At 33.4% G+C, this 24,812-nt stretch overlaps 1 protein-coding gene across 1 annotated transcript in view; it reads right to left on the minus strand.

Moving 5' to 3' along the window:
- The window catches only part of LOC149070001 (uncharacterized), a 48,614-nt gene extending 40,360 nt beyond the window's left edge, over positions 1 to 8,254 (minus strand). Inside the window, exon 1 of the mRNA XM_089249719.1 lies at positions 7,999 to 8,254. Coding sequence (XP_089105845.1) covers positions 7,999 to 8,038 — 40 coding nt within the window. The 5' untranslated portion in view covers positions 8,039 to 8,254. The remainder of the gene's footprint in view (positions 1 to 7,998) is intronic.
- Positions 8,255 to 24,812: the final 16,558 nt, after the last annotated feature.

Raw genomic sequence — 24,812 nt, forward strand, 5'->3', positions numbered from 1 at the left:
TGTCTTCCATATTTTTAAAGCGAAAATGGCAAATGTCTGAATTTTCATGTTATGTAAGTATCGTGTTAAAGGTCTGCCTACTCTCTATGGAAAGACTATCCATCACAACTGCGGATGCCTACCGTAGATGAAGACTAGTCTCTCTACCTGGATACTGTCCCTCTAGAAACCTAGTGTATGATGGTTTATTGGCGGCAGGATGATTGCTGAATAAAGTTATTCATATTCGGCATAGAATCTCAAATAACGGTAACGAAAAAACTGAACGGTTTGTTCGTCATTGAAATCATAGCTAACTTACGACCCATACGAAATCGAAACTACTAATTCATACGCATGAAGTATAACAGTATGTTGTGATATTCGCAGGATAGCCGGATTCGCCTTTTTTTAGCAAAAGCGAACGGGGCATGTGCCCAAAGCCCACAAACTCCCAGGGGTGTCAGGGGTATCCAGAATTCGGTCTTTAAAACTTGTCTTTTTTTGTTCTTTGGAGAACATTGTCACCTTCTTGTTATCTTGTTGCATATTTGAATTAAGGAAGACGCGAAGGCCATCGCATACTATAGAATTTATTTTGATGCATAGTTGTTGCATAATAATGCTCTGTAGCTATGCTTCAAAGAACTTTAGATAGGAGCCCATGAATTCTTGTTTGCCGAGAGCCTAAACCTGTGAGGAACAGGCTCTAGATATTTGTGCACGGGGAATCGAAACCAAGCCTAGATAATTTCGAATCAAATAATTCGAAATTATCTTGGACAGAGAGAGAGAGAGAGAGAGAGACCTTTTGAAATCGAAACTTGATCGTTACCTATTCGACATAGAAGCTTACTTACTTTGATTACTAGAAATCAAAATTCCATGATAATTATTCATTATAATATATGAAGAAAATAACTAATACAATAGTATAAAATTCCTCTTTCTCAATATTTTCTCCAAATCTGAATCGCATACTGAAAGGAATAAAATAAGAGAAAATAGATAACCAGAAAAACTCTGGTAAATCTGAAAAAAAAAATTTCTCTATCCAAGAGAAATACGTATAAATTGTTAGTGGGAAGTGCCAGAAAATGCTTTATTCTGCGACGAGGGTTTTTCACCTCAAAAAAAACAAAAAACTTTCACTTCCAGGTTTCACTCAACAAACTTCTGATTCTGACAGATTCTGTTTTTCTCTTCTCCTTCTAAAGTGTAAACAGAAAACGGAACATGCTCTCAGAATGTAAGAAAAAATTCAAAGAAACATCGGAATAGAAATTTCGGAATCTTATTCTCAAAAAAGGGGGGAATTTAAATTTTATTGTTTTTATTATTATTATCATCAAAAACAATAAATTTCGTTCCGTGCAAATCCGAAATGTTTTGACAGTCTTATGATACTGGAATTCTTTTTTTGTTTCCCCCGTTCGAAGGATTTTAAGCATATTGAAATTGAAAGAGCAAAACTTGGTATGCTATAGCATGAATTCCATTTTATTTTTTTTCGAAAGAAAAACAAAAGAAAACTCGTTACGAAAGGCAATTACAAGGCTAGGAACGGAAGAGGGATTTTTCAAGGGATAAAAAAAAAAACAAATCCAAGGAAAAATCCGAGAATTTCGCAAGACTGCTTCGCTCTCATACGATACTGTGCGTTCACCGGAAAAGAATCTAGAATCAACTACATGCTTCCGCGAAAAAAAAACAGTAAAAAATACAGAATTTTGGAAAAATTTTTGCACTTTAAAAAAATATTGGCTGTTGGAATTATTTCTCCGAGAAGCACGTTATCATAGGTCACGAAACAATGAAAATAATATGTATAAACTTGAGGATGGGAGTGAAAGAAAAATCTGCCATTTTATAAGGATTTTTTTCCATTCGTTTTTAATGCTTTTCCGTTATTATTTATTGAATAACATGTATTTGCATTTCAAGATGGATTTTGAGATTTTTGGTCACGAAGAGAGTATTTATTTCCTCCCCTTTCATCAGGGAAATCTTACCCCATTGATGATAAACATTCAATATATACCCTCTGCATCACACATCCTACGTGTGCATCTACGTCAGTACGTATAATATTACTCTCTAAATTTGATCATTTTGAATAGAAAAAGTTAGAATCGGTATTTTATCTTTTTTCTGGAAAACTTGGTTTTGTTTGGAATATTTATTAGAAAAATTGATATTGTTGAATGCAATTATTCGTGTATTCGAATTCATCGGTAATTATCGGATTATTGAATTCATCTTGAATTTTATCGATGAATCCATTCATGATCGAATTAATGGCGGGATAAGTAACAGAGCAATCTTATGTGTGTCGCAATTAGACGATTCACTCGGATTCATAACTAAACTAATATAACCCGTCTGAAATCGAAACTACGCTGTGATACATGAGAAATACAGTCAAATTTTGTTAGTGGGTTACCTGGGTAAGGGTGCGCTCACAGTGGAGTGAAGAGGTACGAGTTACAAAAATTTCGACTAGCAAAAACAAATTGCATAGGGGTGGAAGAAGAGATATCCGCACATAATAAAAGAGGAGGATAGATAGGAGGAAAATGATCAGGAGGGTTTCTGAAATGTAAGGGCGTGATGATTATAATCCCACCGCAGAAGAGGAAAAGAAAAAAAAGGGGAAACGGACCAATCAGCAGATCGAGGTGAAAACTAATATTTTTTTTCAACTTCCCGTTCATTGAGGCGCCTCTCCCTCTTCTTTGTCTCGCTTCTCGAGTATATGCGATGTAGAACAAAACAACGCAATTGTTTTCGTCGCTAATCTCTATTATGCACTCCCTTACTTCTTGGTCGTCGCACAACGTGCACGGGTTTAGATGGTTCTCAATGAACCTTCTGGCACAAACTTCCAATTTTTATGTTCGTGCATCTCTCCCTACTAGAATTCCCGTCACCGATAACTTAGAATTTTAATTGTTGTTGTTAAAATTGAACACATTCGTTTTTTTAGTTTTGGTTTCATTTGTACGAGAAACTCACGCACTTGATGTTTCCAGGCCATATCTGGTTCGGCCCAGGCGTTGAAACGACCTAGACAGTATGATCTATTCGACCTCGAAATGAGATTTTCACTTGTTTTGGTGTGAAATTTTTCAATGTCAAAGAAAAATTCTTTGGTATTATTTTCTTTCAATTTGTGCGAAATTTTGAAGATTCTATAATTTTTGTTTTTCGAAAATTGTGAATCAGGCATTCGCGTGAAGGTCATAAAAATGATATTGTTGCATCATTTTCATCGTTTATCGACAGTGTTGTGGTATATTTTGCAGCCTATGAAAGGGGGTATCAAAGTGAAAGCCTATAATGCTTCATTAAGAAATGAATACGACAGCGTATTAATTCCAAATGTTTGAAAAAATTAAGCCGCAAACCATTTTTTAAATAATTTTTGCTTCTTTTAATAAACTTTCATAAAGGTTACCTTTAATTTCAATTAACCATTACTGGTCTAATAAATTTAATTTTCATTTCTTCCAATAAATATTAATGGTCATTTCATTGTTATTCCTGGAGTAGTAATCTTTTTCTTGCATTAAAATCTATACAAAAATCTACTGCAGTGAAAACAACAAATCTTGGACTTTTTGGGAAATCTCACGAGATGGAAGAAGAAATTGAGATATAGATTGATATAAATTAATATAATTATCTTTTTCTCAATAAATTTCCGAGGTTGAACATGTTTATAACGAATACTTTCTTTTATGTGCATGAGTTCATCAATGGGAAGAAAGAATAGCGAGACTATGTCCTACTCTGTTCATCCGGGTTATAGCCTCTAGAATATACCACAGAAGAAAGTATTATCTTAAAGAAAATTGAAATATATATATACATAGCACATATTCTTATACAGTCGCCTTACATCGGGTCACCCCAGATTATATTATTAGAGGGAGTATGACGTCAGCGGTTTCCGCCTCGGCATTGCCGAGAATGGTGTCCTAAACATCATTCATTGGAAGACCACGTGACGTGTTTAATGTCAGTGCAATCTCCGTTTTCCTTATGAGTTTAGATGTATTTAAAACAATAAATGAAAGAAGTAATTTCAGCATCGATTAGATAATTTCAAAATTAATGAAAGAGATAACTGATAACTCCAGAATTAATGAAAGAGATAACTGATAACTCCAGAATTAATGAAAGAGATAACTGATAACTCCAGAATTAATGAAAGAGATAACTGATAACTCCAGAATTAATGAAAGAGATAACTGATAACTCCAGAATTAATGAAAGAGATAACTGATAACTCCAGAATTAATAAAAGATAGTTACAGAATTAATAAAAGATAGTTACAGAATTAATAAAAGATAGTTACAGAATTAATAAAAGATAGTTACAGAATTAATAAGAGAGAGTTACAGAATTAATAAAAGAAATAATTCCATAATAAATGAAAGAAATAAACCCATAATAAATAAAAGATAATTACAGAATCAAAGAAAGATAATTCTAAAATTAATGAAAGAGATTCTAGAAGAAATGAAAGAGATGATTTTAGCATAAATTATTTGGAGGGTTTCAAATTTCTTTTTCTCCTGGGAGGGTTAACGTTTTTTTCAGCAAAATAACACTATTTGCGTTGGCCAACGGTAAGGAACCAATGCTCTAAATTGGAGCACATCCCTCTGACGCGGACGAGAAAATAAATATCTTCAATAACGTTCGTTATTACAGAATTTTGACTATATATTTATTCATAGATGAATGTCATCATACGTCACAATACAAACAGTTACAACGGGATTTCCCACTGTTATTATTTATTATTATTATTTTTTGTTGTTGTATGTTATTTCTTAATACGGAAATCACTTAATTCCCTCGAAATTTCGTGATCATGAGCCAATTATATAATGGATATCAAAGCGTCTTACGTTGATAGATATACTATACACGCGTTGATTCGTGTATTTCAAGAGAGTTCACGGGTCAACATCAATTAATAACAATATTAAAGCAAAGAAAGGAGGAAAAACGTGCTGACCGCGTGTGGTAGCGTAAAAACCCTCGTAATATACAAAATAGCACTAAATATATGTATTACAACTACGCCCTGAGGCACGATCACGACAATGGCATTACCTGTGTAAAAAAATTAGAAAAAAAAGCCTTGACCTTCTTATACTGCGAGATATGAAAAAAAGCGTGTCTGAAGTGCGTAAAAGTTATAAACATAAGAAAAGAAAATGATTAATTATTAATGACAGGTGGAAGTGAATTAATCATCTTTAAGATTCTATTCAAAAGGAAAAATAGCTGTAAATTATTTTGAAATAACAGTATAATTGATAAAAGAAAATATTGTACGTTTTCTTGTTTTATGGAGAAGAAAAAGAGAGACGCGACCGCTTCTCTTAACACTCTTAAGGAAGCTGTCGCCATTATGATGGAGGATAGAAATTCCTAAAGGATGCTTCATATCTTTCAAGCGTTCGAAGAGGAGGAGAAAAAAAAATGTCATTTTTATCATTCCTTTTTGCAGTATATTTATAAATATATGGCGTACAGCATAATTTCCTGCCTATAATCCGCGGATTACCCCTTTCAGACCCGAGTATTCATTTTTTTTGGAATTTTCAAAATGATTTTGCATTTTTGATACTCAAAAATGCATGAAAAACATAAATGTCAGTAAATTTTTTTTTTTCCAAATTTTCATTTTTTTTTTTTTTTTTTGTGAAGAAATATTTCACATCTTTCAGATTTTTTCAGCCATGATGATGCACGATATATTCATCCTTCACATACAGTTTGTTACAGAATTTTATTGCTAAATTTTATGTAATAAATCACTTTTCCCGGAGGCACTTTCTTCTAGAAGCCATTTTGAAACCCCTTGAAAGTTTCACTTCAAGCTCCCTTCTGATGAAAGCCCCCCCCCCCCCCAAAGTTCATATTCACCACATTTCTAACTGAAAACCTTTATGGCATCCTTTATGTCAGGACTCAACTCCTTGAGGTTAAAAAAGAAATTTCTACTGTGAGAAAAGAATCTCTCACATTTGTGCATTGCATGCATAGTATGAAAGGACTATACGTTAAAAAAATATCTGAATTTCTCAGTGGACAGCAGCGTATTATCTGAATTTTTTTCTGAGAGAAAGTTGTGAAGATTATTCTTTTGAAAAGATGATATAGACAATTTTTCCCAATAAAGCATGACCAGAAATCCTTCAATACGTTAAAATTTCATACTTGACGATACAGATAGATCACTACCAGAAATTTACATGTGCGAATTGTATGAAATGATGAAATCTCCAAGAATGGAAAGGGTTGTTGACCACATTTTTTTAGAGAGAAAAAAAAAATGTCGACTTCTCTACTCGCATCTATCTACGCCATGCATTAATTTAAAAGAAATATTTTGCGTGTATTAATTTTTCAAAATGTTTATTTATAATCCGCCTTCTGAGGAAAAAGGAAAAGCTGCTGGTGATACGCAGTAGTATATCGTCGTATTTCGAAAATCAGATATTTTTTAACGTACAATATGCGGGTCATACCCAGAATATACTTTCGTATGAAATAATATGAGTAATACGCATGGAAATATGCTTTTTATCATACGTAATACGCATATCTTGAAAAAGAAATTAATTTTTATTTTATATCCCAAATTGAAAAAATCTTTAATGAATAATACTGTGTAATTATTAAAGTCAATAGCATAATAAAAATGACCATTATTACAATATTTAGCTTTCTTAATTTAAAAAAAAAAAATTTTCAAGTAATTTTTCAATATTTTTCAAGTAATTTTTCAATATTTTTCAAGTAATTTTTCAATATTTTTCCAGTAATTTTTCAATATTTTTCCAGTAATTTTTCAATATTTTTCCAGTAATTTTTCAATATTTTTCAAGTAGTTTTAAATATTTATTATGAAGAACAGAAAACTTTTTTAATTATTTTATTACTATTTTTGTCACTTTTGACAGAAAATTAAAATTTTTTGTTAGATTTTTTTTTTAAAAAATGCAAAAATTCAACAACGTAATAATAAATGAAATCTACAAAGCAAATTTGTTTATATTTCTATTTGCATGGTCCATATATAATTGCATTTGCATCAACGTAACCTTCAGCAGCACCGAACATTTTTTTAGTTTAAGATATGTAATAATATATCTTCTTTTTTAAATGCCTAAAAATTTTCTTCTAATTTCTCTAAAAAAATTTTCGTCCATTAAGAGAAAAGATTGTTTTCAGAAATAAAAAGTTTCTCTTATACTTTACAAAAAAACAAGGAATTGATCTCATTATAATGACAGAAATGCAAAATTTATTTTGATGACAGTTTTTTTTTCAATGCATATAATATCATATACTATAATCATATAAGATCAAAAACATCATTAAGTTATTGTCAATGTCCAAATCTAGCAACGAAACTACTGGTTTGGTTTAAATAAATTCTAAAATGAGACCATATCAGTTATATTATGCGTCTTTGAGGCATCAAATATTTCGTGGAATAATTCCCAAAACACTATCAAAAATTCAAGTCACTAAATTTCAAACTTTAACTTATTTTTAAATTTCAAAGAATTTAACGGGGAAAACATTTTTTAATAAAAATTAAATTATCATAATTCCATATCACAAACCATATATGTAGCAGTAAATATCATTATTTAATAGCTTTCCATTCCTTTTGATTCACCGATATCCAGACTTCAAAAAATTCCGAGGGCGGAATTGATGGCATTTAATGAATTTCGAAGTATTAAAAATATTTTTAATATGCATTGTGAATTGCTGCTGAAAGAAAAATGAAATATCTAAATTATTTCCTCTAAACTTCCCGATATCCGTTAAAACATCCATAATTAATTGTATTTAATAATTTTTACAGTACTAAAAATGAGTTATAATTTTTCAAAAAATTATTATTTATTGTGAATTGCCGTGGGAAAACTAATATTATTTAAATTAAAGTAATGTGATTAATGTAAAGTTTTTAAACATACCTGTCATGACCAGAAGAATGAAGAACGTTATTTCCGTCATTGTATCTTTTCGGGAAACAAAAGTCAATGCACAATGGATAATTCAATTTTTCACATGTGAAAAAATTTCGGTGATGTTATTTAAGTGTAATTTTTTTTATCGGTGTTAAATAAGTAAATTAGTCTTGAATTTTTCTTTTTGACAACATGGTCTTTCACTTGAAACGGAAAACTTTCCCACGATCCTTTCAAGAGTCAGCTGGAGATTATTCTGATCTCAAATTCTTCTCGAGTTCGTTTTTATGAGTTCTCTCATCATTTAGGCACCTTTTGAGTAAAATTTGGCGACGAAAGATGTTTGGCGATTTTTTTTTATTATTAACGTTTCTGTATTATCATTTCAATGACTCTATCTGTTGGCGATTTCTGGGGAAAGACTTACGAAAAAGGATTATTATTATGACTTCTTTCTTGTATCTCCAACGGATCACCAAGATGATTTTGCCAAGTGAAACTTGTGCGAGTTCATGACGATGCTGAAGAATACAGGGAAATCTCGATATAGCGACACTCCATGGACTGAGAAAAAATATCGTTGTAGAGAGATTGTCGTTATATCAACAGGCAGCAGCTTTACGTTACAGATTAGACTGTAGGCATTTCCAAACAAAACTAGAAAAAATATCGTTAAAGAGGGATTTATCGTTGCAGCTAGGTTTAACTTTGAATTTCCGAGTACAGAAATCTTTTATCTTTTCCCTAAAAAAACTTTTCTTCATCAAATTTATTATCAATCAGTAGTGATCATCTCAGATGCTAATTTTTTTTAATACAAGGTGTCCCATAAATTCGTAAATAGTTTAAAGGTTCATAAAAACTGAAGGAATTAGTATATTCGAATGCAGTTTGCTAAAAGTTATTCTCACGAAAAAATTAGTTCACATTTTTGCTGCACGAAAGCAAATCACTAGAAATATGCAAATCAGAGTGAAAATATTATGGAAAAAGTTCGTAAACGTACTGTTAATCGAACACCCTGCATTTTATAGGACTCTGATAAGCATATTTCCAGTGATTGCCTTTTTCGTGCAGACCCTCTAAAGACAAAAATCTGAAATAATTTTTTTTGTACGAAATACTCCTTCGTAAGAATAACTTTTTCGCAAACCGCATTCAAATGCAAAAATTTTTATAAATTTTTGAACTATTTACGAATTTATTGGGACACCATGTTTTATTACTTATTGTACTTATTATTTTAACAGCAAAGGTGTTCGACATCGAATGAAACAGTTACAATCTCATCGCATCACTTCTCGCAAAGTTAATTCGCATAAAAATGAGATGATGACGATGTACGTTTTATCAGACAAAATATCAAATGACCAGTAAAGATCAAATAAACAATCAAATAATCAAATTAATTAATGTAAGTAATAATAAGTTATCATCATGTGCGAGGAAACACAGGAATTTAAAAATTAAAGTTTCTATAAGCCACCCAAAACAAAATTATCGTTAATGAATTTTGCGCCTCTAAAGAGTTTTAGAGACTTTTGGATAAAATTTGATTGAGCGATTAAAGTTCTTGATTTTTGTCATTTTTCATGTGTGTTTGCTCATTTTTCATGTGTGTTTGCTCATTTTGCATTTTTACTCATGACAGCGATAGTGATAGGAACCGAGAGACACCCAGGCTCTGTCACACTCGGTGATGTAAGCACATTGTCCTTGGGCCCTCGAGTGCCTCCGGGGAACCTAACAATTTATTGAGCTTGAGAAAAAGATATATTACTCAGAAAAAATTTCAATAAGAGACCAAAAATACCGAAAATAAAGAATTCTGTTCTCTGATATCTAAGCGAATTTTCATTCAAATTTCTGACGGGGTAAATTTCTGTTGGTATGAGATTATCAAATTTTAATCCTTTAAGTGGTTTTTAAAATTTTTTTGATCCGCATTATAACTGCCATATTGGAAATAGAAACATACTAAGAACCCGAAATATTTTCGGGTGACCGAAATAAAGCAGATCACGTTTGACGAGATACCTCGAGATCGCCGCTATAAGGGTAAATGAATACCATTTTTTTGGGGGGGGGGACCGTGTGAAAGATTTAAATAATTTATATTCCCCTAATTATTTTTCAATGTATAGGCACCACTATCTCAGCTGAATATTCCATTTTTTACCGATCATTCTTAATTTTTAATTTCAGTGCTAACAGTGGTGGTATAGCCGCTGTGGTGGTCGAGTGATTATAGTGACGGACTCGCGATGCGAGGATCCGGATTCGAACCCCACAGTGGTGGTCGGCTGAAGTTGGTTTTCTGTGGTTCCCAACTTCAAGGCGCAAATGCGAGCCGATCTCCCCGTTAAAAAGTCTCGCCACAGGTAGCAACAGTCCTACAACGATAAATCATTCAATCCTAACACTTCACTCATAGTTAGAAAAACTTGTGACATCTGGCAGCACTACACATAACAAGCATTACAGAGAAACAACAAAACTTCACGTCATGTTTCACTACACATACACGCACATTCCCTCATGTACCGATTCGTTGGGGGGGGGGGGGGTTCCGCCGGGGGGGGGGATGTGGGCGGGGGTGCATGTGTGGTGTAGTAGTACTAGGTAGGGCCTCCAAAAAATGGCTCGGGGATTCATGATGTTCTTAAGTCAGCCACCTCGTTGGGCAATTTGCCTGTTGTGGCATTCATTGTATTTGTATTAGTAGAATTTTAATTCCTTTCGGAAAATCTTTGTGAAACACCCTGTACATGGTATATTCAACAATGCATTTGAAGTAGTTACATTATGCCGCTAAGCATTCTTGCCAGCGTACATACAAAGTTATGAACGCAGATTTAGTCTTTGGGTATTTGCCAGTTTCCAGAATCTCCGTCGCTGGTCTGAAGTTGGTTTTCTGAAGTTTTCTAACTTCGAGAGGTAAATTCGAGCTGGTATGAAAGCCTCTTTAGAGAATATAGGAAGCCCCACAAATACAAAAATTATTACAAACGCTTTTATTCATATAACTACCGTTTTTCATACCAATTTAGTAGGTAGATGACAGCATCTCAAGCACAGAACTGACACAATTCTGGCATTTTTTAAATCAGGGGTTCTTAACCAGGTGTCCGGAGATCCCTTGGAGGTTCCTTGGAGAGATTTCAGGTGTTCCGTGAGCTTGGATGAGAAAAAAATTGATTCATTGTTTTGGCTTTGCTATATATTGAACATAATTTTGTAAAGGGGGTGCATGGCATTCGTTGTATATAAACAGTGGGGTCCGGGGACTAGATCTTATTGGCAGCAAGGGTCCATGAAACACAAAAGGTTAACAACCCCTGCTTTAAATACTTGAAAAATATAGGGGTGGAGCGAAAAAAAAAAAACCTTTTCTTGAAATTCATGTTGCCCTGGTCATTATACGGTTTCAATTTGGCTAGATTAAATTTTATCTGAATTTAAACCCAAAATATTGCTCCATCTTGAGGTTCCACAACTGAAGTGAATATTTACTAAGGGGTCTTTTAACATGTGAAAAACTGTGCTCTAGTGGAAATATCATCAAAAATATTATTTTACCATTGATGAATTTAAAATTTGGTACACAAAATTTTACGTATCTGCAACAATTAATTTTTTGCAAATTTAAAAAAAAGAAACAAAAAAAAAAACATTTTTAACATAAAATAGTATAACAATATAATTGAATAAAAATTGATTGAATAACAAAAACTGTTAAGTTTATGAAATGATGAAGAAGATTGAGATTTCATTGATTCAATATTATTTAAAACTGAATTGTGAATTTCTACATTTAAAAAAAGTATGTTATTTTTTATTATAATCCAAGTATTTATGAATGGATCTTAAATCGTTTGTGAACTGAACAGTTTCCTTTATTTTGAATCAATTTCTATTAACCACTTTACGATCAAGGCCGTAATATTGCGTCCAAACGCCAGTGGAATAAACTCAAACAAGTGTATCCGTTTTCTTTCCTCTATCTCTCCTCCTCACCCATCACCGAAACTTTGTTGCAACCCTATAAAAAAAATAGTTCTTTTCTTCTCCGTGATGAGGAGGTAAAAAGCTTCTATTCTAAAGTTAAATAGGTTCTACTATATACATACATATACATAAGAGGGGAAAGAAAGTGTAAGTGAGGGGGGGGTCTTTACTTTTCTACTTTTACCCCCCCCCCTCCTTTATATAACATTGCATTACGTTAGAACATGTTTATCAAAACTTGTATCGCATTTATCACCGATTCGTCAGAGATCGAGTTAAATTACATTGATGCCACCTGTGTATCTTGTATATCATACACAGGAAATTCTTTAAATTACTTGCTAACCGAGAGAGCTACAGAGCTATATAAAACTAGGATAACGGTTATAGTCACTACCTCTGATCTAATGCAATAATATAAAAAAAAAAAGCGGCGCGTTTTAATATGATAATCAGGGAAAATATAAAGATTAGAATTTTTATGTAAAAAATGTGAAAAATTTAATTATGTAAAAAATGTGAAAAATTTAATGATGTAAAAAAAATGTAAAAAATTTAATGATGTAAAAAATTTTATAAACAAAATTTGCTTTTTTTTATTGTAAAGAAAGATATGTATCCTGTGTGTACCATTGTTGTGAAAATTCAACGATGTATTTCATCGATGGTTTGAATTCTTCATTTCAGCTACTTTTTGAATGAGAGGAAAAACATGTATTCAAAGGGTGTATTGAGATATTTGTATGAAAAGTTACGAAAATCAAGAATTTCAATCACTGATGTCCCAGCCAAATTCCATCCAGATTTACGGGGTAAATTTCTTTCGGTATAAAAAGTAATTCATGTTTTTAGATGTGGGGGGAGGGGGGGGGCACGTACAAAATTTCATTTTTATAGTTTCCCTATTTTTTTCACGCGTTAATTTTTTATTACGTCTGATCGAGTAGAGTCCATTTACGTACGTTATCTGAGCGTCATGGCTGTATCTCGCGCCGCTGGAAAGTTAATTCAGGCTGGATAGACTTTCTTGTGCACCCTGTATACACATAACACTATCTAGCCCAGTGTTTGTTATTCGTTTTACGTACATTTTATACAGCATCCCCTTCCCCCATCAAGGAGCGAGTTGTTGAATTGATTTTTTGAGCGAATTGACAGTAAAGAAAAATTGCTTGAGTGATGTCAAAACACCGATTAAGTGATGAGTCTTCGTTAGGGGTGGGGTCTTTGTGCAGTTCTATCTCAACAACATGGGCTTTTGGACAAAAAGATGTTCTGGAGTTCCTCACTTTAGCTGTAAGCAACAGCTCATGTATTTATTTACCTTCGCAAATCCTTTACATTGATATACTTAGTCGGGAAAAAAAAACACAAAAAAAAACTAGTATCAAATCGCATTATCGTAGGGCCCTCCTACGCACTCAGGGCTCCATTTTATGTATGTCCGAATAGGCGCATGTGTTAAGACGCTACGGCTCTTTGGGCAGCTCTGCTTCATTCTGAATGCGGTCACACTTTTTCCTCTACATATTTCAATGGAAGCTCCATTTATTTATTAATGATTTTTTTACAGCGCTTTGTGAGTGCTCCCAGCAGCCTGTTACACTCCCATTCAACTTGATTTTTACCCATGACCCCTCGCCCCCCGCAACTTCCCACGTTGAGAAACACTGATCTAACCCATACATGAAGGGGGGGGGGGGAAGCTAAACTCAGAGTGGTGTAAGTCTAATAATCCTAATTTTGTGGAAAAGAAAAACAACATGAATCAGAATTAAAAATGGGACTTACTCCACTTTGACTTCAACTCCCTCCTGTATAAAAATGTTTCACAACTTTTTCGGATGTACAGTAAAACTCTTTTGCGAACACTCGCTTGACGAAAAGAAAATTGTCCGTAACATAGGTGGTGGCCGTATCAGGGGGGGGGGGGGGGAGTCCTTTATTAATTGCATTACATAGTATTAACAGCAACTGAAATGATTCTTTATTTGAATACGAATGAAATTCTGACAATGTGAGATGCGTTTAAAGTCATGAAAATACATAATTATTGCATAGATATGAAATTAAAATTACAAAAGAAATATTGCACAAAGTTTACATACTAATGAATTAACATCTTTTGGAAAAACTGATCAGTTGCAATGCGGTGGGTTTTGCTGAGTATTTCAACTCCTTCAAAATGTATTTTAAGCTAAAAAACTAAATCCCAACGATTTTCCGTCATTGCGTACGTAGGAAAATGCATTTAATCAATACATTGAATTCATTTGCAAGAGCATGAACACCAGTTTCACGTTTTTCACTGTATTTGAGACATAAATTTTCTCCCTTAGTGATAGAGAGTGGCGATTATATTAGAGCTCAACATATTTAACAACGGGGAATGATATAAGAACACAATCAAACAATACATGGTTTTAGATTCAAACGGACATAAGAGGTGCCCAACATTAACAAACTTCGAGCAAAAATTCCATTCAAAAGTAACATATATAAAAAAGTTTATCGCTTTTACTGCCGTCTAGTGAGCATAATTCGAACCAAAATTGCAACTATTGGTGTCCGTACGGGATGTGGAACAAATGATGAATATGGTATCCGTAACAGTATCTGTGGGTGACCGTTAAACAGGGGTTCGAAATACATTATTTAAATAGGCTTTTAGCTGGGATATTTATGTTTGCCCGTAGAACAGGGGCGAACGCATCTGATGAGTGACGATTAAGAGGGGGTTTTACTGTATCTACTCATATAATGATTCGGTCAATATCGAAACACGATAACGATCATCACCATCATTTCCTGAGGATTTCCCGAGAGAAATTACTGAAACCTGAAGATTTAACAAACTATGATTGATTTAACGAGTTCTCCAACGATGAGACTTTCGAAATAATTCGGCCATTAATACTTTGGTAAACTCGGATAATATTACCAGATGACGATCGATAAATCATCAAAACATCATTATTAATCAAAGAAAATTCTATTTGATGTTTTATTCTGTGCAAAATTTTTATAATAGAAATTTAAATTAAATTTGCAAGAGGTTTCTTTTTTTCATTGATTCTTATTTAAGTAAAATAACAAATTCAATATATCAAGAAAGAAACTAATATTAATTCTTTGGTTGAAACTATATCAAAGAATAAAGGAACACGCTTATTGTAATAATAATGTATCATCGTGTAGATAATTAATTATTCATTGAACACTAACAAGTTAAACTGACAACAAGTCAAGTAAAATACATTGGAAAAAAAAATTTAAACAAACGAACGAGTAAACAACAGGGTCGAACGAGCCGAAACAAAAATTGTTTAATTTATAAGTTGCGAAAATCGATTTATATTTGAAAGAAAAAATAATTGGGTATGTACATGACATCAAAAAACATTAATTAATTAATTAATCTCACCAAAAGGATAAGACTTCTTCTCTTTGTATACTACAGTAGCAACAAGAAAATTTGTTTGAAATTCAGAAGAAAGAAGAACTAAGTATCATTAATTAAATTTTTTTTCTTCAAGTTCTTAATTAATTTTATAACAACAATGTTTTTGGGGGAAGATTTCTCCTTTTTTTTTCCCACGTGAATTTAGGTGTAGTTTAGAAAAAATACTGTATACAGTCGAATCCCGTTTTAACGAATACCATTATAGCGAAAATCTAGTTTTAAAGAACACTTTTCTAATACCCCAAAAAAGGCTATGCAATCTGGAATTTCTTTATAACGAAATTTCGTTTCAACGAAGTGATTCATCCGATCTCTTGGTGTTCGTTATAACGGAATTCGACCCCGAAAAATTTCTATTCTGGTTCTGGTTGAGATCATACATATTGTACAGAACGTTTCGAAGACGATGGGCAAAGTGTAGGAGGGATGCGCAACCTCCGGCCCGTGGGGCCAAATGCGGTCCGCCAAGGGGTTCCCATCCGACTAGCAAAAGTTGCCCCAGTAGAAAAGTATCAGTATGCACACGAGAGAGAGAGAGAGAGAGAGGGAGAGACCTCCTATATAAACTCCTATATAAGATTATACATAGGAGGTCGGACACGACAAGGTAAATGACTAGGCTGACCATATTTTCTTCATAAAAAATACGAGAAATCGGTATCTATACGGGATATTACCAAATATCGCTAAAAATTGTCAAATCAAGTAAAGTTGCTAATTACAGCCAAAAAAGTGTCAAAGGCAAATAATGTTGCCAATCACAGCCGAAAAAATTATGAAAGGCAATTTAAAGTTGTCAATTACCAGGAAAAAATTGTCAAAGCAAGTAAAGGTGCCAATTACAGCAAAAGAAAATTATGAAAGGTAAGTAAAGTTGCCATCCATCGCTAAAATTACTGAAAAATCACCAACGGCGGGAAATAGAGGGTAAAACAATTTACCCGCAAACGCTGTTAATGATATATGAGATGGGGCGTAAAATTTCGTTCGTTATATCCGGATACCTGTAACAAGAATGATTCAATAATTGTATGTTCTTTTATTAGATCGGATGTAGTGAACTAAATTTTTGATCTATGCAATTCCTTACATCGGGGTTTCACACACACACACTCTGTGTAATCTATCATTCATCACTTATCAGTCACCGTGTAGTTCTAACTAGACTGTACCTCTCCGTAGACTCTATTCAACCGTGATAGCAAGACATACCGGAAGCTGAAACATGCGGCTCCAAAAAAACGCTCACAACATTCGGGATGAGGTAATATTTCGCTGTTTGACATTAAATGAATTATAAAATTCTAGACATAGAAATGAGAGAAAAAAGAGCCAGTTTCGCCAGATCGAAATGTAATTATCGTCCATAAATAATGATTAAAAAAAACCAATACTGAAACAATTCCGAATCCGAGGGACGGAATAAATAATTTTTAACATTAAAATGGAAGTTGACTACGAATAATTCCTGTTTATATCTCATCAACAGGATACGTTAATTAAGTTTGTTCTAAGTCGGAAAAGAAACGAGAAATACAAAAATCAAATGATGATTCGCGAATATTGTCACAAAAAAATTACACAATATTCAAATGAGTAACCAGAGACATGCGTCCACGCTGAATAAAAAAAAAAAAAAATCAAAATTAGATGAAGACGCCACGTTTAATAGGAGGCTCGAGAATGGTTGTGACATCATCATTATGTTCGACAGCTTTTTAATATTGCTTTTTGATCATTAGGAAAGTCATTATGGTAACTATATATTCACTTTCTTTTTTAATGCTTTCCTACTTGAAGATTCTTTTTCTCTTGCACCATCGTTTTCCAGTACTACTGTATGTTGTCTTCTCCCACGCAAAAAACTTCACGTCTTACGCATCAGCGGATAAAAGAGCTCAATTGCGAAATTCGTCCACATTTGTTTGTTAGTTTATTTGTGAGAAGTAATTAGAGTGACATCAAGATGGAAGATCTGAAAAAAAAATTCTTTTACGCGATATTTGCCTATGAATTATTAATGGTGAATGATTTGCTGATAAATAATGGAATTTTTAAAAGTGGAAAATTGGAGCAATGTTATTGAAGCATTTGGAAATTTCTGATGGAGATTGATCGAAAATTTAGATGATCGTGGTTCACTTTTGATGCCGTCAGTTGGAAAAAAAAACTAAATGAATATTCCCACGAAATTCGCGGGTCACCAACTCATGTAATTTAGTGGTATCTTAATAGAAGGGCCAATGGGGCCCCCCCGAGATAAACAGGGACAAAAACAATTGAAGACTTTTATAAAATAAATCCGAATTATCAATTCTGATTAATTCGGAAATAATTTTTCTCACTAATTCTGAAAAAACTTTTGAATAATTACTTATTAAATTAATTAGTTTTCAGATAGATTTTGATCTGAAATCACTTTAAATGATTTTGAAAAGAAACTTCTTTCAATAGTTATCCAATTGTTCTCTTATTGATTGTGAAATTATTTCTCTTACTGATTTATACGATTTTTTTTCACTAATTCTAAAATTATTTGTTTGAGAAATTCTAAAATTGTTTCTTTCAGTCATTATTTCCATCAATTCTGAAATTATTTCTTTCATTAATTCTAGAAAATTATTTCTTTCATTAATTCTAGAAAATTATTTCTTTCATTAATTCTAGAAAATTATTTCTTTCATTAATTCTAGAAAATTATTTCTTTCATTACTTCTAGAAAATTATTTCTTTCATTACTTCTAGAACTAATTAGTATTATTTATTTTTTTCAATGTTTTCAGTCATTTTATAAAAATGATCGGTGAGCCAAGAAAAAAAAAATTCCGAGGGACAAATGTGGCCCGCGTGCCGTTGACGCCCTTCTCCGATTCTATTACGTACCTTCTTATGAATGAGAGATTCTTAATCTTTTACGAATCACTAACACCGTTCATTTCCAGTATCAGAAGATATTATAACGTACGCTTAAACTCAGACAGCACAATGCTAACCTTCGAATGAAGCTTAAATGAGTTGGTTGAATTAAATGATGGAATAAGACATAAGTACTGGACCCTCTTTGGTGCTACAGTGAAAAACAAGTTGATGGAACTTATTCTTAGATAAAATAGCTCAAAACTGCGTTCATTGTAATGTTTCTACGTGTCACCTTTTTTCCCCCCTAAACTAAAACTTGGGTAAGATTATACGCCAGAGACGTATAAACATGGGGTCTGCACGGGCTATAGCTCAGGGCAGCCATTTCGAATGGGCGAAAAACTCTAGGACTGAATGGGCAAAAAATTAGTAGAATGGGAAAAAGGTGGTAAAATTTGTACAGCCCACAGACGGTAAAACCATAAATCCATCTTTGCCTAGAGAACATAAATGGAAGCCAGAACTTTGCTGCTGGACTTATCCCGTTGCCGAGATCTCTTCCAGCCCAGCTTCGTGGCAGAGTCCGGAACACTTTATTTTGTGTCAAAAAAGAAAAAGAAAAAAACATAACATACAAGATTTTTACAGCATATTTTCCCCGGACAACTGGGTACTGTCGCGATTAACAGATTTTGTGGTGATTACAGACGAGATAGGGTTGGGAGTTGGAGAAAAGTTTCTGGGTTTCGTTATGACGGAACCCCTAATATGTACACATATTAGGATGGAGGTATATTTTAAAAGCAATTGGAGGGGGCCCCATGCCATCTCATCTGCTATCTTACACTTGTCATATTATATACACAGATTACAAAAAAACAAACGAAACTAGAATCTTATTGTGAAAGGGGCCGTTCAAGTATTACGTAAGCAAATTTTTAGCCATTTTTGACCCCCTTCCCCCCCCCCTTTGTCAGCAAAAGTCAGCAAAACGCTGACCACCTCCCCCTTGTCAGCAAAATTTCGTCATCAGCTCTGCCCCTCTGAATCCTAACTCATATTTTCATAAAGGGGGGGTTGCTGACGTAAGCATTATCCAAACCCCCCCCCCCCCCCATCGATGATGACGTAATACTTGAACGGCCCCAAATATTAAATACCTATCAGAGCGAGTCGTCTCGCTTAACACATTAATGGGTTTGATTACTTGCTGACTAGAAGATAGCATCAGTTTTATTGGGTTTCCTAGAGAACAAGGGAATTGGTCAGAAATAGAAGGAAAAAAAATTACACACACAAAGAAATAACTGAAAAAATTCCCTAAGAAAAATATGCATGTCATAGAGCCTATATACCGCATCCCAAGTTAGAAAGATCAGCTGGCTGCAGCGTCGCGATCCGCACCATGGACAACACTCTTGTACATAAGTCGCACCAGTAAAATTACCGCAGATTTGTGTCCGCCATAAGTAATGTGGAGGAAAACGGGCGATTTAGTCATTAAAATTTTACCCTGGGATCTGCTTTTTCATAAGCTGATACATATCCATTGTTTTTTCCTGGTTCCCAGCTAGTAGATGCATTGCATCAAAAATTCGTGTTTCTTTTGCGAATTAGTCCATTCAATTACATCCATATAGTATAAATTTACAGACAAAATACTTTTTCTACATTTTTCTACAATTATTTTTATCCCTCACTTCTGATTTGGCAACCAGTGGGGTCTTGCGGGTAGAGCAGACGCTTAAGGAATTGATTCACGCACCGGTAGACTTCTAGAGGACTTTTATAATTGGGATGGAAAACGTCCCAAAAGCCAGTCGCGTAGGAGTATTGACTATCCGGAATGAGTAAAGCCGTGATGGGACCAAGATAAAATGGACAAGCTTCGCATAGACCAGGCATACTACCAGTGAATGTGAAAGGATGTACACACGCACCATTATCTGGCACTCCTGTATGGTCACGAGATGACACGGAAACCGATTTGCCATACATGTATTCATTATTATTACTTGAGTTACTTTGTTGGAACCGAATATCGGTATTTTGGTTTGAGGAAGTATTAGCCTGCTTCAACGTTGATTGCCGCCAACTTGCTATGTCGAAATTTAGAGATAACTGTGTGCTTCTGTTTTCAATACAAAAAGAAAAACCCATATATATATATACACACACACACATATAATATATATATATAAAATGAATGCTGGGTATTAATCCCTGGTTTTTTTGTATTCATCTGTGTTGTGCAAATAAATCTATCTATCTATAATTGGTTGTAATTTCGACTACTTCGAAAAAGTTTCGTCACTGTGAGCAGACCACCAAATAAGCATTCAGCTACAAATACAGACGCCACGAAAAGGCAACTTGTCGAATGGGGTAAAAATAACCATAACAAAATTTAAAAGCAATACGTGTGTACGAAATGGCAGTGTGTGTGTGTGTGATGAGAACATAGCTAACTACTATCGTTACTAGAAATAATGAATGTAAATAGTATGTTAATGAGGTCCGCTGTTGGAAATGATGGCTTAACTGATAAGAAAATCAATTTAATGCACAGTAGGTTTATCTAGTCGCGCGCCGCACAAAATCACCTCACGGGTCGCATGTCACCCACGGGCCAGGAGTTGGAGATACCTCTGGTCTAAGTATTGATATCTGTTAAAAAAAACTTGTTTCATGCATTGAAGTGTTAAACGAAAATAATCCATTTTTCCAACACCAAAATTTAAGAGCTAAATAAAGTTGAAGAATCATTTTTGCTGAGAAATATTAAGGATCACACACAAAAAATCATATCAGAGACAAACAATTTTAATCAATTTATAATTTAGTCATCAAGAGCATGAAATTTCCCAAAAATTATATTAGTTATAGATACACTGCAAATTTTCATGTGGTCCCTTAAAAATTTCGCTGAAATGACGCGGTTGTTTGACATCGTCTAAGTATAACTTACAGGATTAGAGGGTACCGTATAAAAAATTAAATTTGGTAACTTTTTGAAAAATGAGTTCTTTTACTAAAATGGTTTCAAAATCTCTTAAAATAATTTTGTTATAGAGAGACTAATATTGTATAAAACGACACCGTTGTACCGAGGGAAAGTTAACATTAGACTAAAAGAAATTCCAAACAACATCTGAAAAAGCATCGTTGTAAAGAGCTTCTTCCTTATATCGAATATCGTAACAGTGAGGTCTCACTGAATTATCATCCACTCTGTCTATACAGGGTGTCCTGAAAGTTCTAACTCGATCTTTATCTCATCAATCATCCGTCGTAGAGGTATAACTTCAATTTGAAAAATGCTCAAAATGTGTTTACAAATCATCTTGTGCAAGTTTCGAGAGTGAAAATACATTGTGTCACAAAATAAAAAATCTAAATTTTTATACGGTCCCTCCCGCTCTCTGATTTCCAATTAGAAAGTTGTTGCACTGTCTCTTCTGTGTGTGAACGCTACAAAAGAAAAATCTCATGTTTTTAATTGAAATATTCCTTGGGATATTTGAATTCAAAAAAACGGAGAAAATTTGGTAAAGGAGAGCTCTCTTAAAAATGAAGGGAAAGGTGCGTTGTCCGCGTTAGTTTATGCTGTTCTTCCCCAACTTTTCTCCCGTTTAGAATTCACATATCTCAGTGAATATTGCATTTACAAACGTGCTTTTTTTCGGTCTCAGGAGAGACAGGGCAACAACTTTTTCATTAGAAATTAGAGGACAGAGGACCGTATAAAAATTTAGAATTTTTATTTTGTGACACACTGTATTTTCCTTCTCAAAAATAGCCCATGGCGAGTTCTGAGAACACATTTTGAGCATTTTTTAAATAGGAACCACTCTTAAGACGAACGATTGCGGAGATAAAGACCGAATTAGGACTTACAGGACACCCCGTACTACCATTTATATATCAGTCAGTAATATAAAACTCTACCATATGAGGTTGCATTCTTTCACACACACACGAGATAGGACTATTCTTTGTTCGGTCTTCTTTTTTTTTTTTTTATGCCGTCTATACGGAATGCTCTTCAAAAAATGAGGTTAATAAATGATCGTAACATCTGTTCGCTGCCTGTTAAACGTCCACGATATTTCACTTCAAATTACTGCCATTGTGTGTTTGTTCTTCTAAGACGTTTCCTATATAATAAGTGAAAGCGGGGGAGGGGGAGGTAAGAAAAAGCTCGATCGCTAAAACATCAATTTCTCAAGAGCGGACGGAAAAATACGTCCAAAGAGGAAAGAGGAATCCATTTTCTCCTATTTCGATATAATATTATCCTTTCATCCGCTAAATCCTTATACATATATAAATGAATAGAGAATTATATTGCCCATATATATATATAAATAGATTACCCAAATAATTTTTCAAAACTACCTAATCTATTATTCAGTTTGTAGATTCCCTCCGGCACTAAATCTATTTATTTTGATAAATGAATGGAAACTCGATACTTCTTTCTGAGAATTTATTTTCATAAATTTGAAATTTTATGACGTACATAATTGAGTTATGATGTTTCGCGTTTTTTTTTTTTTTTTTTTGAATTTTTGGAATGTTAATGTCGACGAAATTGATGGCGGTTTAAATTGTTTATACGCATGAAAATAAACACTTCAGAAGAATATAATACACTTTTACGTATTCGCAGTCGTTCTTTTTAATGTTCTTAAGTGTAAAAAGGAATTTATCTATCAAATTAAAAAAGAAATTGCTCTTAATATTTAAAAAAATTATCAATATTTCAAAAATGTTATTAACATTTAAAAAAAATACTATTAGTATTTTTAATAAATTGCTATATATATATGTACAGTGGAATCCCGTTGTAACGAATACCGTTATAGCGGAAATCTCAACGGACACTCTTTTAATCCCCCAGATAAGTTTACATAGGAACAATGCAGAAACCTGGAATTCCTTTATAGCGAAATTTCGTTATAACGAAGTAATTTCTCCGGTCTCTTGGAATTCGTTATAACGGGATTCGACTGTGTAAATATTTTTGAAGAAATTCCTACTTAGATAAAGGCAAAAGTAATTTTTATGAGAAGTGTATTATTATTTTCTAATATATTTTTTAGTTATTTTCCTCGAAATTTCTTTTTTTTGGGTATTTTGCTGTATTTTGGTATCCATATTTTATGAAAAATTTTTTTCCCTCTCAGCCATCACTTTGAGCGTTTTGCTGTCGTAGCCCTTTGAATTTGTACTCAAATTATCTTGGAACAGCGTTTCTCAACCTATCTGGACCCAAGGGACAATGGAATTATCTGAACAAAATTTGACGGACCACTTGTGTCCCGTATTACGGGACATTCTTTCAGTTTTGGTTGTTTAGATGGTTTTATGCAATAAATATTGAATTTGTATAGGTCATGAATACACAGTGTTTCCATAGTATATAAATTATATTATGATGATAATAATGACAATAAATATTCATCTCATATTTTTCAGGTTCATCATTTTTTTTTCGAAATTTTTCCGAAATTTTAATAATTTGTGATTGTGACAACTTCTGCCAACATTTTTGATGACAATTGGCGATGTCCCGTATTTTGCCCTATTTAAGATCCCAATTTAACGTATTTTTCTTTATGGAATATGGTCATCCGATCATTTGAATCTTTTTTTTCGTGTAATACTTTTTTTTACTGCGATTTCTAGCCACCTCTTTATTTCCACGCCATGCTGCAATTTTAACAGTAATTAGCAAGTTGCATTTAAAGCTATAAATTGCATTTTGTGACTAAATTTAGCGACAAACCGTATTTATCGCATCCAGAAGGATCGCAATTCCTAACACGATGATGTATGTTGAACCCAAGTATGAAGGTATAATTTTTATTTTAGCCCATATATGGATATTACTAAAATCAATCACTAAGGATGAATGTTTTTTCATTTAATTGAAATTAAGTTTAATTAGAATAAATTTTACCAAGTCTGCTTGCGGACCAGCTCTGGTCCACGGACCATAGGTTGAGAAACACTGTCTTAGAAGAATGTCCATATTATGTTAATGCAAATATCTGAAGCGATTCCCAAACCCCGTGCCACGAGATATTCTGGGGATAAAATTACAGTATTTAAATTAGTATTTAGGAAAATGTTTTCCAACTGGTGTGTGTGATGTGGCACTTCAATGACTAATTAAAAGAAATATTTTGTACTTAGCAAAATTTTAACCCTTTATTTGGCAGTGTTGGTTTCAAGCGCACAACATGAGTTTCTTATATTTCTCGAATAAAGGCATTTTATATTTTAAGCTCATTTCGGCATTGATGATTCTAAGCACAATTTCTAAACACCAGATTTTTAATTGTGAGCTGTTCATAAAGTTTCTATAATTACTAACAGAACATCTCAAAGCATGGCCGTAACTAGGATTTCTGCGGGGCAAGCATTATTTTGCCGCCCCCACAACTTTAAAATTCGATAATTTTGTAACGGTGTATCTTTCCAA

Source organism: Pholcus phalangioides, unplaced genomic scaffold (assembly GCF_987345545.1).
Source record: "Pholcus phalangioides strain wild (caught in Gottingen) unplaced genomic scaffold, Ppha-v1.0 ptg000022l_1, whole genome shotgun sequence".
NCBI classification, from domain to species: domain Eukaryota; kingdom Metazoa; phylum Arthropoda; class Arachnida; order Araneae; family Pholcidae; genus Pholcus; species Pholcus phalangioides.